Source organism: Panthera uncia, chromosome C2, assembly GCF_023721935.1.
Source record: "Panthera uncia isolate 11264 chromosome C2, Puncia_PCG_1.0, whole genome shotgun sequence".
NCBI classification, from domain to species: domain Eukaryota; kingdom Metazoa; phylum Chordata; class Mammalia; order Carnivora; family Felidae; genus Panthera; species Panthera uncia.
The window spans coordinates 55,094,587-55,110,058 of NC_064810.1; the positions used below are offsets into that span (position 1 = coordinate 55,094,587).

Genomic DNA, 15,472 nt, shown 5'->3' on the forward strand with positions numbered 1-15,472 from the left:
AGCTTGTTGATCATTACTTATATAACACATAAAAAAGGGCGATGAAAACAAACAGAGATTTTAATCCATCTATGTCAACAGCAATAATCTAAATATACAAATTAATCAAGAGAATGAGAAAACAAGTCAGTCTGGGAAAAGTATTTGCAAAAGACTTATCCAGTAAAAGGCTACCATTCAAAATATAGAAGAATTCTTAAAACCCAACAATAAGAAAATGAACCAGATGAAAAACAATGGGCAACAACCTCTGAATAGATAACCTCACTGAAGATATATAGATGACAAATAAGCACATGGAATGGTGCTGAACATGTCAGGTCATTAGGAAACTGCAGGTTAAAGCAATGAGATGCTTCTACGCACCCATCAGAATGGCCAAAATCCAAAGCACTGGCACCACCAAATGCTGGTGAGGATGTGGAGCAACAAGAACTCTCAATCGTTCCTGGTAGGAATGCAAAATGATACAGCCACTTTGGGAGACAGTTTGGCAGTTTCTTACAAAACTAAACATACTTTTACCACATGATCCAGCAATCATGCTTTTTGGTATTTACCTAAATAAGTAGAAAGGGTATACCCATACAAAAACCTGCACACAATAAAGCAGCCTTATTCATAATTTCCAAAAGTTGGAAGCAGCCAAGATGACTTTTAATATGTGAATGAATAACCAAACTAAGGTACATGCAGGCAATGGAATACTCTGCACCAAAAAGAAGTAGGCTATCAAGTCATGAAATGGAAGAAACTTAAATGCACATTGCTGTGAAAGAAGTTAATTTGAAAAGGCTACTTATGATTCCACATACATAACATTCTAGAAAAGGCAAAGCCATGGAGACAGTAAAAAGATCAGTGGTCAGGGGTTGATGGTAAGAGAGTGCTGAGTAGATAGGACATGAAAGTTTTAGAGTAGCGAAACTATTTTGATGACACCATAATGGTGGATGTAGGTGGTCATTATACACTTGTCAAAACCCATAGACTGTACAACACAAAAAGTGAATCCTCTTGTAAGCCATGGGCTTTGCATGATAATGATAAGCCAATGTAGGTTCAACACCTGCATCACTCTGGTGAAGGATTTTGGTAGCAGGGGAAGGAGTTGAGGCAATATTTCACTCTGTACTTTCTGCTCAATTTTTTCTGAAAACCTAAAACTACTTTAAAAACGTATGAATTAAAACAGAACTAAGTTATATTCTATATAACTAAATACTTGAAGTAGCAGTAGCAGTCACGTCTTGGCAAACCTCAAGCACAGAATCTAGACACTCACATCTGTGCCCAAGGCCTCAGGCAACACTGAGGATGGTCAGGACAGAGCACGACAGTCACTGTGATGAAAATCAATAGTAGCCACAGGATCTCCACCATTTATTCTTTATTAAAATATGGCCCACTCAAAGGGAAAGATGTTGATGTATTCAAGCCACGTCGCCTCTCCTTCCCCATTGCAATTAATCTTTTCATTATCTTCTTATTCCTATAAAGAAAGTTAGAAAAAGAATTTTCAAAATTTGTTACAATAAGATAGACCATTCTATACCAACCACAATAAAGCAGGAATCCACTTCTGGCATTTCTTAGTAGTTTGCCCTACCACCTACGATTTTACGTGGTAAAGAAAGGAAGGATTGTTCACTTAACATCAGGGCACATATTCTATACACTACAATCGGTTCCATGTTCCACTTCTTTACATTTACACGTTCCCTTTTTTTCTTGTACCTTCTTCCCACATCCCCTTTTCTCTTTACACTCAATCACATGGTTTTCCCATTTATATATAAAGAAGAAGCAAAAGAAGCAAAAGAAGAAAGAAGGAAAGAAGAAGAAAGGAAGCAAATGAGCTCCCTTGATATTGCTGCCTCAACTACTATCTCATTCTCAGCTCAGGTAGAACAGATTATTAATATGTCCTGTTCCTATGTTCTTCACATGTTCTACTCCAATTTGTAACTACCCTATTCTGTTTCTACTGACTCTGTCAACATACTCTCAAAAAGGCCACCAATGGTATCCTAAATTGACATTCCCAACAGCACTACATTAACCATAGTCTTACAATGGCCATCTCACTGCGGGCCATTTCCTTCTGAAACTCTTTGCCCATTGCTTTCTTTTAACTTACCTTTCAGCCTCTACCTGTACTTCAGTCTCCATTGCTCACCTGCCATTGAGATGCTGATTCTCTTTTGGGTTCTTTCCACTACATACTCCCATGCACAATTTATATGCTAAAGACTCCCAAATGTGTTTCTTTCTAGCCTACATGTCTCCCAGAACTCTAGACCCATGGCCAGCATGACCCATGTATCCCATCCTTTGCCACTGAACTGGACTTTTCTATCTTTTCATCTAGTAAGACAACAACTGTTCCCTCTACTCCTACATTTCTTATATTTGTTCCATTATACTTTAAATTCTTTGCCAGGCTCATAGATTCTATCTTTCCAGAATTATTATAGTAATCTCTTACCTTCAAATTTAGTTTCTGTTGCAAGATTTCAATTCACTTCCTAAAAAAACCCTTAGTTTTCTTTTCTCATATCACCTCCATCCAACTCCATTGTCAAAAGCTGAATTTTTTACTCCTAGATCAACATTAGGAGTTCTACAGTCTATATAAAATCTAAAGCAGAGCTTATGTGTATGCCCAATATATATTTCCCTGGGTGGTGAGTAGGTAGTTATATTCCCAAAGGAGTCTATGTCATAGAAGTGACTAAGAAATTACAACCCACAGGATAACATGAAACCTTATATATAGATATAAAAGTTACAATGATCTGCTCCTCCCCTTCCCAGACTTTTTTGTCAATATAAGCTTCAATCATATTGACCTATTTGCCATTTCTCAGTATGTCATATTCTTTCAGTTCTATGTATTTGGATGAGCGGTTTGCCCTAATTATTACTTTCTAACTGGTAAACTCTTCCTCAGTACATGTAATCCCTTGGAAAGTTTCCCTAAGCTACTCCAATGTAGGTACTACCCATACATTTCTTTTTCTTTTTTTTTAAATATAATTTATTGTCAAATTGGTTTCAATACAACACCCAGTGCTCATTCCAACAAGTGCCTTCCTCCCTGCCCATCACCCACTTTCCCCTCCCCCCCACCCCCCCATCTACCCTTAGTTTGTTCTCAGTCCTTAAGAGTCTCTTATGGTTTGCCTCCCTCCCTCTCTATAACTCTTTTTCCCCCCGCCCCCTCCCCCATGGTCTTCTGTTAAGTTTCTCAAGATACACATATGAGTAAAAACATATGGTATCTGTCTTTCTCTGCCTGGCTTATTTCACTTAGCATAACACCCTCCAGTTCCATCCACGTTGCTGCAAATGGCCAGATTTCATTCTTTCTCATTGCCAAGTAGTATTCTATTGTATATATAAGCCACATCTTCTTTATCCATTCGTCAGTTGATGGACATTTAGGCTCTTTCCATAATTTGGCTATTGTTGAAAGTGCTGCTATAAACATTGGGGTACATGTGCCCCTGTGCACCAGCACTCCTGTATCCTTTGGGTAGGTTCCTAGCAGTGCTGTTGCTGGGTCATAGGGTAGTTCTATTTTTAATTTTTTGAGGAACATCCACAGTTTTCCAGAGTGGCTGCACCGGTTTGCATTCCCACCAACAGTGCAAGAGGGTTCCTGTTTCTCCACATCCTCTCCAGCATCTATAGTGTCCTGATTTGTTCATTTTAGCCACTCTGACCAGTGTGAGGTGATATCTCATTGTAGTTTTGACTTGCATTTCCCTGATAACTACCCATACATTTTCACAGTCTCCCTTACTCTTTTTCATTCAAGCGTGCTACATGGATTTGGTCTTACATATTTGTGTATACACAAGTGAGGTATCTGACATGTGGTGAACTCTAACGTCTTTTTTTTTTCCTTAAAATACATCTCTAAAATGGAGGCAGTTAAGGTCCCAACTTGGATACTTTGTTAAGATTTCTAAGAAGCCATATTTATCTGAGTTCTAATACATTACTATGTTTTTTGCTTCCTATTTTTGCCTAATCTATATAGCAAATGAAGAAAATAATATATTGGCCCTCCACCTTCCCCTACTAAATTATTCAGAAACCCATTAAGACATCTCCTTTTCTGTGTGTCAGACTTAGAAAAAGACTTCAGGATTACCTCTTAGCACATTCAGGGCATAACATATTATCTTCAAGGCCCGGGGATGGGAAAGTACAGGCGGGCAACAGGAAGAGAGAAATCATCCTCTTGGGGGTGTCAGGCACCCAGGCGTGACCTGCATGAAACTGCAGGCGAACCCAACCTTTTGTGTCTGCCAAGAGAGGTCTGCCATGGACCACACACCACCTGACACCTGAGGAGGGAAAGAGAAGCAAATATAAACAGCTAATCCAAGGTCTCAGAACATCACTCTGGGTTTTGCTCTTATATTCTGTTGATGACTCAACTGAATGAAAAGCATGAAAAAATGTCCACCAAAGACACTATAATCTAACTTCACAAATTATGTAGCACAAGGGATGACAATTAACTTTAAAAAAAAAATAACGTTTTATTTTATTTTTGAGAGAAAGAGAGAGACTGAGTGCGAGTGGGAGAGGGGCAGAGAGAGGGAGAGAGAGAGAGACACAGAATCTGAAGCAGGCTCCAGACTACAAGCTGTCAGCCAAGAGCCCAACTCATGAACTGCAAGATCATGACCTGAACCAAAGTTGGATGCTTAACCAACTAAGCCACCCAGGCAAACCTGGATGACAATTAATATTTTCGAATGGTTGCTTTGTGTCTAAGATTTTGCTAAGTAGTTTACATGTACGAATACATCTATTCTTAAGAAGGTTATTAATATTGACCTTCTATTTACTTTTATTTACAGGTGAGGTAACTGAAGCTTATCGTGTTAAATATTACAATTTTCCCAGAACCATGACATGGATCTAGATATTCTGATTCAAAGCCCATTTGCCCAACTATTATACTGTACTACCTCAACAACACAAAACAGGCAAAAAGATCTTTGTTTAAAAGTCTAAGGAACAGGGCCACCTGGGTAGATCAGTTAGTTGAGCATCTGACTTCGGCTCAGGTCATCATCTCGAGGTCTGTGGGTTCGAGCCCCAGGTCAGGCTCTGTGCCGACAGCTCAGAGCCTTGAGCCTGCTTCAGATTCTGTGTCTCCCTCTCTCTCTGCCCCTTCTGCTTGCACTCTCTCTCTCTCAAAAAGAAAACAAACACTGAAAAAAATTTTAACAAAAAAAAAAGGCCTTGAGGTAGGGAAAGACAGGGGAAGGCTCAGATTGTGGCTGACCACATTATCAGATTATGCTTTCTTCCCACCTCAGACTTTGGCTTATGATAAAGTGATTGAGTAAGCACTCAATCACCTAGCTCAGACACTGGTCCAGGTAAAACTTGGCTACCTAGCAACCAAAAGATAATCCATATATAAGTCTAATATCAATCTACATTATTTTAACTCTTTCCTTTTTACTACCTTTCAGTATGAGACTAATAAAATATTAAATTTAACTTAAAAATTTTTTTCTTTTATTTTTGAGAGAGAGAGAGAGAGAGAGCAAGTGGGAGAGAGAGAGAGGGAGACACAGAATCCAAAGCAGGTTCCAGGCTCCAAGCTGTCAGCACAGAGCCCAATGTGGGGCTCGAACTCATGAACAGTGAGATTATGGCCTGAGCCAAAGTCAGGCTCAGACTGAGCCACCCAGGCACCCCTAAAATTTAACCTTCTTTCTAGGGAATAGTACTTACTTTTTTTTTTTTTTTTTTTTTTTTTTTAAAGTAGGCTCCATGCCCAACATGGAGCTTGAACTCGTGACCATGAGATCAAAGAGTTGCATCTCTACTGACTAAGCCAGCTGGGGGCTCCAGTGCTCCCTTTTTTTCAGGTTGATCTTACCAGAGGCTTGCAGCAGAAAAGTCTCAACGGAAACAGGAATGGGACGTGAATTCACAGACTTGGATTGACTGGCTCTTGCAGCAATTCTTGACCACGCTGCCAACATGCCTTCTTGTGCTGAAGTTATCACTTCAACTATATTAATCCCTTCCTCTCTTTCACTCTTCTTACAACGTTTCCGAATCCTTGCTCTCTTGGTTGCCATCTTGCATTTTGTGGAACATGACTGCAATTTGGCCTCTGGTGATATTTTAGGAATATTCTGCAAATGGTGATTCATGGTGAGTATTCAGTGAAGTGCTACTGCCCTAAAGACTTTTGTGTTTTGTGTTAATTTTATCATTCTTTATACATTGGCCCATGTATATAAGTGTGGGAAAGATTTAGGATTGTTAGTTCCCTTAGAGCAGCAGTTTTCTAGGAGAAATTTTTGATTGTTAAAACTAGGGGTTGGGGAAGCAGAGGGGCTCGCTACTGACATTTAGGGGGTAGAGGCCAGGGATGTTTAGGCCTAAAATGCAGCAGACAGCCCCCCCACCAAATAAATTATTTGGCCCAAAATGTCAATAATCTTTTTTCTTTTTTTATTATTGAAGTAGAGTTGACATACAATAATATATTAGTTTCAGGTGTACAACACAGTGATTCAACATTTACATACATTACCAAGCAATCACCATTAAGTCTAGGCACCATTTGTCACCATACAAAGTTGCTCCATTACTGACTATATTCCTTATGCTGTACATTGCATCCCCATGTCTTATTTACTTTATAACTGGAAGTTACTACCTTTCAATTCCTATCCCTTATTTTGCCCATCCCCCCCACCCCTCCCTTCAGGCAACCTCCAGATCGTTCCCTGTATCTATGAGTCTGTTTCTGTTTTGTTTTGATTGGTTGTTTTTTAAGATTCCACATATAAGTGAAATCATATGGCCTTTGTCTTTCTGTCTAACTTATTTCACTCAATACCCTTTAGGTCTACCCATATTATCACAAATGTCAAGATTTCACTCTTTTTATGGCTGAATAATATTCCTTTGTATCATATATATAACATTTCCTTTATCCAAAATGTCAATAACCCTGGCTGAGAAATCTTGCCTTAGATATACAACATGTAGAGATGGTGGGAGAGTAGATACAATTCACAGTCAGAACTCACTTTAACATTGTCACCGCACCTCTTACTCACCTCGTTTATTTCAGAGTAAGCATGTTTCTGGAGCCTCAAATAAACATCTATTTTCTAAGGAAATTAAGAGGGGAAATAAAAATTATAAATTGATAAAGCTTTCCACATTTACTCTGTGCAGCAGAGTCTCCCAACAGTGTACTCACCCGGCCATCGGTACTCAAATTAAATTGTTGGCACCAGTTTCGCAAAGTGTCCCAACGTACTTTATTAACCGGAGGCAAACTGGTTGGCAAGGGAAGGATTCGTGTATTATAACAACTATGTTTTGGACAAGACTTGAATTGTTCATTCATTTGAAGATGACAAACTAAAAAAAGAAGGAAACGAAAGCAGTAACAATTTAATATTTCTAAGATAATTTAACAAAGTTGTTGCTAATTTCTCATAACCCAATATATATATATATATATATATATATATATGTGTGTGTGTGTGTGTGTGTGTGTGTGTGTTTTCCCTCTATTACAAGTAGAGTAATAGATTCTGTAATTAAAGGACTTACCCAAGGTCACATCTCCATTAAATGGCAGACCTGGAACTCAAACCTACATTTTGAAATTCCAAATCCTAGGTTTTTTTACATTACATACAACAACTTTTTACTGCCATCAACAAACACCTGGACAGAACATTTTATTGGATTGCTACTCCAAAATGTCTAGATTTTGAACAAAAATACCAGTTGTCCTGAGAGAAATCAAAGAAATCACCCAACCAGCAAAGGTCCTGCATTCTGTCTGCCCACCTCATTTTCCTGGTCAGCATCCCATCTCATCTCACTCTGCTTAGGTGTAACCTGTCACTGTTTACTTTGCATTGAAGCCCTTATTCTTGGTCCAGAAAATAAAATCATTCTGAAAATACTTATTTGATGCTTTCATGTGAAACACTAAGAACAGATTTAAAGGGTCATGACATTAAGAGCTGCTAGATATTTGGTCAGTAAGTACTTATCAAGCAAAATACTAATAATTGGAGGAAATGTTGATCAAAGGATACAAATGTTCAGTTATAAGATGTTCAGAAGTTCTGGGGATCTGATGTACAGTATAGTGACTATTGTTTTTTTAATTTTTTTTTTTTTAAGATTTATTTTGTTTTTAGAGAGAGAGCTCAAGAAGGGGAAGAGGCAAGGGGGAGAGAGACAAACAGAAAGAAAGAGAGACTCTCCAGCAGGCTCCACCCTCAGTGCACAGTCCTACATGGGGCTCAATCCCACAACCCTGGGATTATGACCTGAGACAAAAATCAAGAGTCAGATGCTCAACCAACTGAGCCACCCAGGGGCCCAGCATAGTGACTACTGTTAACAATATTATTCTGTATGTTTAAAAAAAATGTTTTTAATATTTATTTTTGAGAGAGAGACAGAGTCTGAGCAGGGGAGGGGCAGAGAGCGAGGGAGACAAAGAATCTGAAGCAGGCTCCAGGCTCTGAGCTGTCAGCACAGAGCCCAATGCAGGGCTCGACCCACGAACCTTGAGATCATGACCTGAGCCACCCAACTGTCCCATATGCTGTATATTTTAAAGTTGCTGAGAGTAGAGGTGCTTGGGTGACAGTCAGTTCAGCACCTAACCTTCGTTTTGGTGTGGGTCATCTCATGGTTCATGAGATAGAGCCCAAAACTGACAGCACGGAGCCTGGTGGAATTCTCTCTCTCTCTCTCTCAAGATAAAACTTAAATAAAGTAAAATAAAATTGCTGAGAGTATCTTTAAATGTTTTCACCACAAGGTGGGGGTGGGGGACGTAACTGTGTGAGGTGATAGATGTGCTCGTTAACCTTATTTTGGTAATCATTTTGCAATATAAATGTGTATCAATCACCACATTGTACACCTTAAGATTATACAAGGTTAGATGTTGATTATATCTCGATGCTGGAAAAAAAATAATTTAGTCTTTACGAGAGGTATGTAAAGTATGCATTAACCAAAATGAAAGAAGATTGAGCTCTATAGGTTGGGAGTTTGAATTCATAGTCTGCTGACTAGAAGACCATGCTCTGTCCAAGGCACTTCACACACCCATTTTTGTGTCTTAAGAGCAAGTCATGGTGCCTAATAAATGAAGTCTAGGAGTTTGAGAGCTCTTTTACCACAGATACTCAAGGTGAGATTTAAGGAAAAAAAGGAGAAATCTTTTCCCTGGGCTTCCCAGAGCCGGGGGAGCAGCAAACTGAGCAATCACTGTCCTCATACCTTTATCGTTTGTCCCAGGCATCTCCAGGCCAACTTCTGAAGTTGAAGAAACACTTGGTTCCACCTGATGTTCTTCATTAGTTTCTTCATTAACTGGAACCAATGTGAGAACCACAGTTTCTTCCTCTAATGCCTCCTCAGAGAAATTCTGGAAAGGGAAAGGTCAACCACAGAGTCTCATTGGATGCCATATACCTAAACTGCTTATTTTCAGAGCACAATTGATAAGAAACTCAGAAGCCAGTAGGTGGCTGGAGAGCAAATTTATGGTGATTCCCTGAATTTGATGTTGATTAGCAGACCCTTTATTAGATAAGAGAAACAGGGGTGCCTGGCTAGCTCGGTCCATGGTGCATGTGGCTCTTGATCTTGGAGTTGTGAGTTCAAGTCCTACATGGGGTGTAGAGATTACTTTAAATAATAAATAAATAAATAAATAAATAAATGCCAGGCAAACAATGAGAAAATGGACAAAAGTAGATGTACAGATGGGCATAGATGAAAGGATATGTCTTGAGCTTAGGGAAACCATCTCCCTCAAGGCCTTCCTCTCCCTCCACTAAAACACTTATTTTATCTGCTAAAACTATATGGAATGTGTTTCTGCCTTCCCATCTTCTATCATGATTCCTGATGATTCCCAGTTCCAGCTATCATCAACTCTCACTGAGAGATGCAATAATTCCCTATTACTCTAAGCTGCATTCTTTCTTCAGATTGCTCTCCTGCCTTTTTTTTCTTTTTTCTTTTTTTTAGGAGAGAGAGAAAGAGAGCAGGGGAGGGGCAGAGGAAGAGAGAGACTTTTAAGCGGGTTATCCATTTAGCATGGAGCCAGAAGCGGGGACAGACTGTGAGATGATGACCTGAGCCGAAATCAAGAGTAGTGCCAAACACTTCAATGGCTTATCAAAAACGGCCACGCATGACCTACAAATTTCTGTAGTCTGACCCCTGCCTGCCACTCTAGCTCAAGACCCCTGAGCTTTCTAAGTTCCAGGCATACTGGCCTTATTTCAACCCGACCAGAGAGTTTACTCTCTGCTGCAATCGCAGCAACACATCCAACGCCCAGTTAGGAAGGAAGTGACATTTACCGGTTTTGTCCAGTACATGTGCACCGCACTACGTGCTTTCTGTATTTCTCTCACTTAATCTTCACAGCACATGTATAATAATTTATCAGTATTCTCACTTTACAAATTAGGCAACTGAGTCTCAAAAATTAAATGAACAATGTCAGAGTAACATGTGCTTAAGTTTCTGAACGGAGCTTTTCCTCTCAAATCCAAAGGTGAATAAACTCCATCCCAGTCCCATTGCAATACTTGCTTCTCAGAACAGCCAAGTAGATTTGAGGGGGCCATGCCCTTCCCCCTATTTCCGACTCAATGGCTTCCCATTGCTCATACTCTCATCCTGCATATGTATAACACCGTTAAGCTTTTGTTTTAATGTTTATTTATTTTTGAGAGAGACAGCACACGCACCGGGGAGGAGCAGAAAGAAAGGGAGACACAGAATCCAAAGCAGGCTCCAGACTCTGAACTGTCAGCACAGAGCCCAGGAATCGCGAGATCATGACCTGAGCCAGAGTCAGATGCTTAACCCACTAAGCCACCTCAGTGGCTCCCCAAGATTTTATTTTTAAGTAATATCTACACGTAAGGTGGGGCTCAAACTTAGAACCCCAAGATCAAAGATCTCTCGCTCTACCAGCTGACCCAGACAGACACCCCTGTGTAACACTTTTTCAAAGCACTCCCATGCACATTCACTGGTCAGCTTCAAAAAAAAGTTATTAGGGGAATATTACTCCACTCCAGAGAGTGGAGTCTGAGAGGCTCAAAGCAGCGATATGACTTGCCGGTCATCCATATACTTAATATTTGGGAGTAGGAGAAACTCCCCAAGGGAAGAAACCAGATTGGTCACTTCACTTTCTGACCCCACCCACAATACCCTTTCTCACTTTCTTTTTATTCTTTTTATTGTTTCTTTAGGTTTTCCATTTGCCCAGCTGCAACATGTCTTTCTACAGAATACATTCCTTACGTCGGCCTGGGAACGGAAATCTTTATTTTGTGTTTTTCACTCTGACCCAAATAGACACAGAGCCACAATCGTGGGTAAGAAAAGTAATAATCCACTTACAAAGAGGAGGGACTCCAAGATGGAGATTTCTTACCCTCAGAAACGAAGTCCGGTGGCATGAAGTAAACATAAGCAAGCTCTAGAAAGACTTTGAAAAATGAATCTGTAGGAAAATCCGTTCTATGGGAACGAAACCTACCTGAGCGCTGTTTTCATAACTCGAGTACGCCATTTCCAGGAATACTTAGGGGAAGGTGAAGCCTGCAAGGTTGGTTCACCGGCCCTTCACTCCTTTTCACCTGGGGGCTTCCAGCCTGATTTCTCCTTTTATAAGCAAATGTCTCTGTCTACTTCCTGTTTCCCAGAAGAGGGGGGTTTTCCTTCCTCCTCTTCTTCCCCTCCCTCATTATCTGACAGTGTAATAATTTCATCAGTTTTGCACTCCCTTTGGTCCATTATGTGACAGTTGAGCTGTTGGGTAATGAATATCACTCCTAAGATTTTTTTTTTTTTTTAAATAAGATTTTTAGGGGCAGCCGCTTGGCTCCATAGGTAGAGACTGTGACTCTTTATCTCGAGATCATGAGTTCAAGCCAGATGTTGGACGTAGAGTTTACTTAAAATTAAAAAAAAAAAAAAAATAGAATAAAATTTTGTTATTATTTTAAGGTGAGATGTGGGAGAAACTAGACGTGACAAATTCTTGCTAACAAGTTGCAACTGAATCAAAAAATATATTTTTAAAACATTTCTAGGACAATATTGATGTTGGTTTGAATGATGTTATTATGGAGGGAGTAAAAAAATAGAATCAGAGGTATTTTATAACTGATTTATGCCCATGGGTGTGTCGTTCACTGGGAGATTAGATTTAAATTGTGGGGGGTGGATAACAATCTCTCCCGGATCAAGTTCTAAACACAAATATTAAATCTGCATTACTGGTGAGCTGGGTACAGGGAAGGATTTGGCTGTTTACAACACAAGCAGCAAGGGGCGTCTGGGTGGCTCTATCGGTTAAGTGACCAACTTCAGCTCAGGTCATGATCTCACTGTTCATTAGTTTGAGTCCCACAGGGGGCTCACTGCTGTCAGCGGGGAGCCCACTTTGGATCCTCTATCCCCTTCTTTCTCTGCCCCTCCCCTGTTCACGCTTTCTCTCAAAAAATAAAAACAAAACAAACAAACAGAAAACACTAAGGCAAATGATGTACAAATGAATGCAGAAAAAACTGCAAGCACTTGGAAATTGCTGGAGCATAGTGCTGGAGGCAGGATGTGACAAGGCAGGATGGGATAAGAGATGAGGCTGGAAAAGTCACAGATGTTTTCATAGGTCACTCTAAGAAGCCAGAGCTATTAAAGGAAAATATTCACAAACAGTATGGCAGTACCGGCATCCATTGGTCTCTCTTTGGGCTTTCTCCTTCCTTAGTAAAATGGTCCGGTCCATCAATCTTAGGACCCACTAAGCCCAGATCAATTTATACATTTAAAGTGTGGTCTGCAAGGTCTCAGCTTCAGTTTACTGACGCCTTCCAGAACTGGATCCTTGAGGGCAGGACTCAGAATTCAACAAGCCCTTAGGGTAATTCATTTGCACCTAAAGTCTAGAAGCCTTCATTAGATGAGGGTGTGACCAAATGCATTTGGATTAGGCAGATAATGGTTGGAATCCTGGCTCCTCCCTTCCAGGATGGAGAGTGAATCAGCCCTTGGAAATTTAGCCAAGAAAGTACTCATCTACCCACACGGGTGTGACCCCCACCTGATAGGCTTTTTCTGGCTGGTTTAGAAGGGTATTGCACTTAGTAGCCTGAACTGATACCAGTATCTTAGGCTAGGGCAGGACTTCCAGGGGAAAGACAATTTTATTACCATATTTAGCATTTATTACAATATATTTATTTCTTAGATTTCCCTCCTGTTTTTTGAAAATTTTATACCATGGGAAAGTCCCAACATGTGCAAAAGCAGACATTACCATGAAACCTCATGTTTCCATCATCCAGTTTCAACAACTGTAGACTTCCAGCCGATTTGATTTTATCTAAACCACCACCTAGTCCCTCTTGCCTAGGTTATTTTGAATGACATACCAATCTGTAAATTCTCTTATCTTTAATTTTTCTTACAAGTTTTTGTTGTTGTTCTTGCTATTGTTTAAAGAATTATGTGAATTTCCTGTAGACTCCTATCTGGATTTTGCTAATTTCATTTGTTATTCCATTTAGCCTATTCTTCTATCTTCTGTATTTATTGTAAATTGGTTTGGTCAGATTTAGGGATGGCTTTATTTATTTATTTATTTATTTATTTTTAACAACACTTTTCCTCCCTTTCACTCTGTCTCCTTAAACTTCTTTTTTCATTGAAGTATATTTGACATATAACATTGTGTAAATTTAAGGTGTACAATATTTAATTTGATACATTTTCATATTGCCATTGTAGGGATCATTAGCAACTCTATTAAGTTCTTTAAGCTTAAATGCCAATTTCTTGGAGTCATCCTTAAAAATTTGCTCCTGTTTTTTCACTCTTTTCCTTCATAGAATTCATTTGACTGTGCTATTCTGTGTATAGTTGGGATTTCACTGTTTAATTTCATCTCCCAAATTAGATAGCAGGCTCCAGAGTTCAATGACCAGATATGTGTGGGTTACCCTTGGTCTACGTACTGTGTCTGGCTCAGAATAGAGGCTTAATCAATGCTAGTTATTCAGATTGCTTTAGTTTCCACCTTCCCCTTCATCCTGTCTGATTCCCTTTTGAGCAAAATCCCTTTGTGACCTAGGCTGTAGGATAGATTTTTTTTAAAAAAGAAAAAAATTGTTTATGATACTTATGTTCTAACATTTATTCTAATATAAGACTATAGTTCTGAAGTAAAATGTATCACCCATTTCAAATTTTCAAATGTATTTTATTTACTGTATCATATGTTAAATATTTATAAATGTATGTATTTCTTATTTAGGTAGTACTTTTCAAAATCCCTTTTTTTAAGTTGATTTATTTTTGAAAGAGAGAGAGTACACGCAGAGGAGGGCTAAGAGAGGGAGACTGAGGATTTGAAGCGGGCTCCACACTGATAGCAGAGAGCCAGACTCGGGGCTCGAACTCAGGAACAGTGAAATCATGACCTGAGCGGAAGTTGGAAGCTTAACTGAATGAGCCACCCAGGCTCCCCTCTGTTTTTTTGTTTGTTCTTTCGTTCATTTGTTTGTTTGTTTGCTTTTTTTTTTTTTTTAATCAGAATGACAACTCTGCAAGTGTAAATGTTCATGGAGCACCAATACATAGTAGATAAAAGTGAAGCAACTCTCTTAATAAAGCCAGTTAGATGATCATATTTAAAAAAAAAATAAGGCTTCTCAGATAGGGAAATAAAAACTCATCAGCCATCCCACAGAACACTGAGGTTCTGAGAAACGGTTTGGAAAGTATGGTTCAGTATCACTACCAGGTGGGAGGGACAGCTACTGAGTTCTGTGCTCTGAGGAAGAAAATGAAAATTACACTGAAAGATGTTTCCAACTTTGCCACATCATTCAAGAAATTCTCACTTGAAAGGATTATTGAATATATTTCTACTTTAGAATAGTTACAATCCTGATCTTCTGATTGAGAATAAATTTGTTTTTTGTTTTGTTTGTTTTCTAAATATCTCTTTGGTATCATGGATGACAGTCACTATTAGGAGAATCTAAATTCAGAATCCAGACTCGTTAGGTCTGTCCTCCACCGTACTGGGTCATTCAGAGGATGTGGTTAGAACAGAGCATGACCATCATGGGGAAATGAGGTGGGGAGGGCAACTGTCCATGACTGGACAGGGAATTGATTTGGGTGTAGGTGCTCCAGTAAGAGTTGTAAATGTAGGTATAGCCCTACCAGCAAGTGTAGGAACTGAGCAGTTGCCCTACTCTCTGGGAACTTAAAGCTAAGTAAAGTAAGCCTAGGCTCCCCCCTCTGTTGTGTCATCAGTTACTTGTTCCTTCCAGAGTTTTCTACCTCTCCTTCTTTACAGATTCTTTGGTACCAGCACATAAACATT

General features: G+C 39.4%; 1 protein-coding gene across 1 annotated transcript; it reads right to left on the reverse strand.

Annotated features, from left to right (window-relative positions):
* Positions 1 to 1,266: 1,266 nt before the first annotated feature.
* DPPA2 (developmental pluripotency associated 2) lies at positions 1,267 to 11,644 on the reverse strand. Its single transcript, XM_049629171.1, has 7 exons — positions 11,612 to 11,644; positions 9,322 to 9,469; positions 7,262 to 7,425; positions 7,116 to 7,169; positions 5,918 to 6,179; positions 4,163 to 4,358; positions 1,267 to 1,492 (listed from the first exon to the last, which is right to left on the reverse strand). Exons 1-7 carry the CDS (start codon positions 11,642 to 11,644, stop codon positions 1,384 to 1,386), a joined length of 966 nt encoding a protein of 321 aa, XP_049485128.1. The 3' UTR covers positions 1,267 to 1,383.
* Positions 11,645 to 15,472: the final 3,828 nt, after the last annotated feature.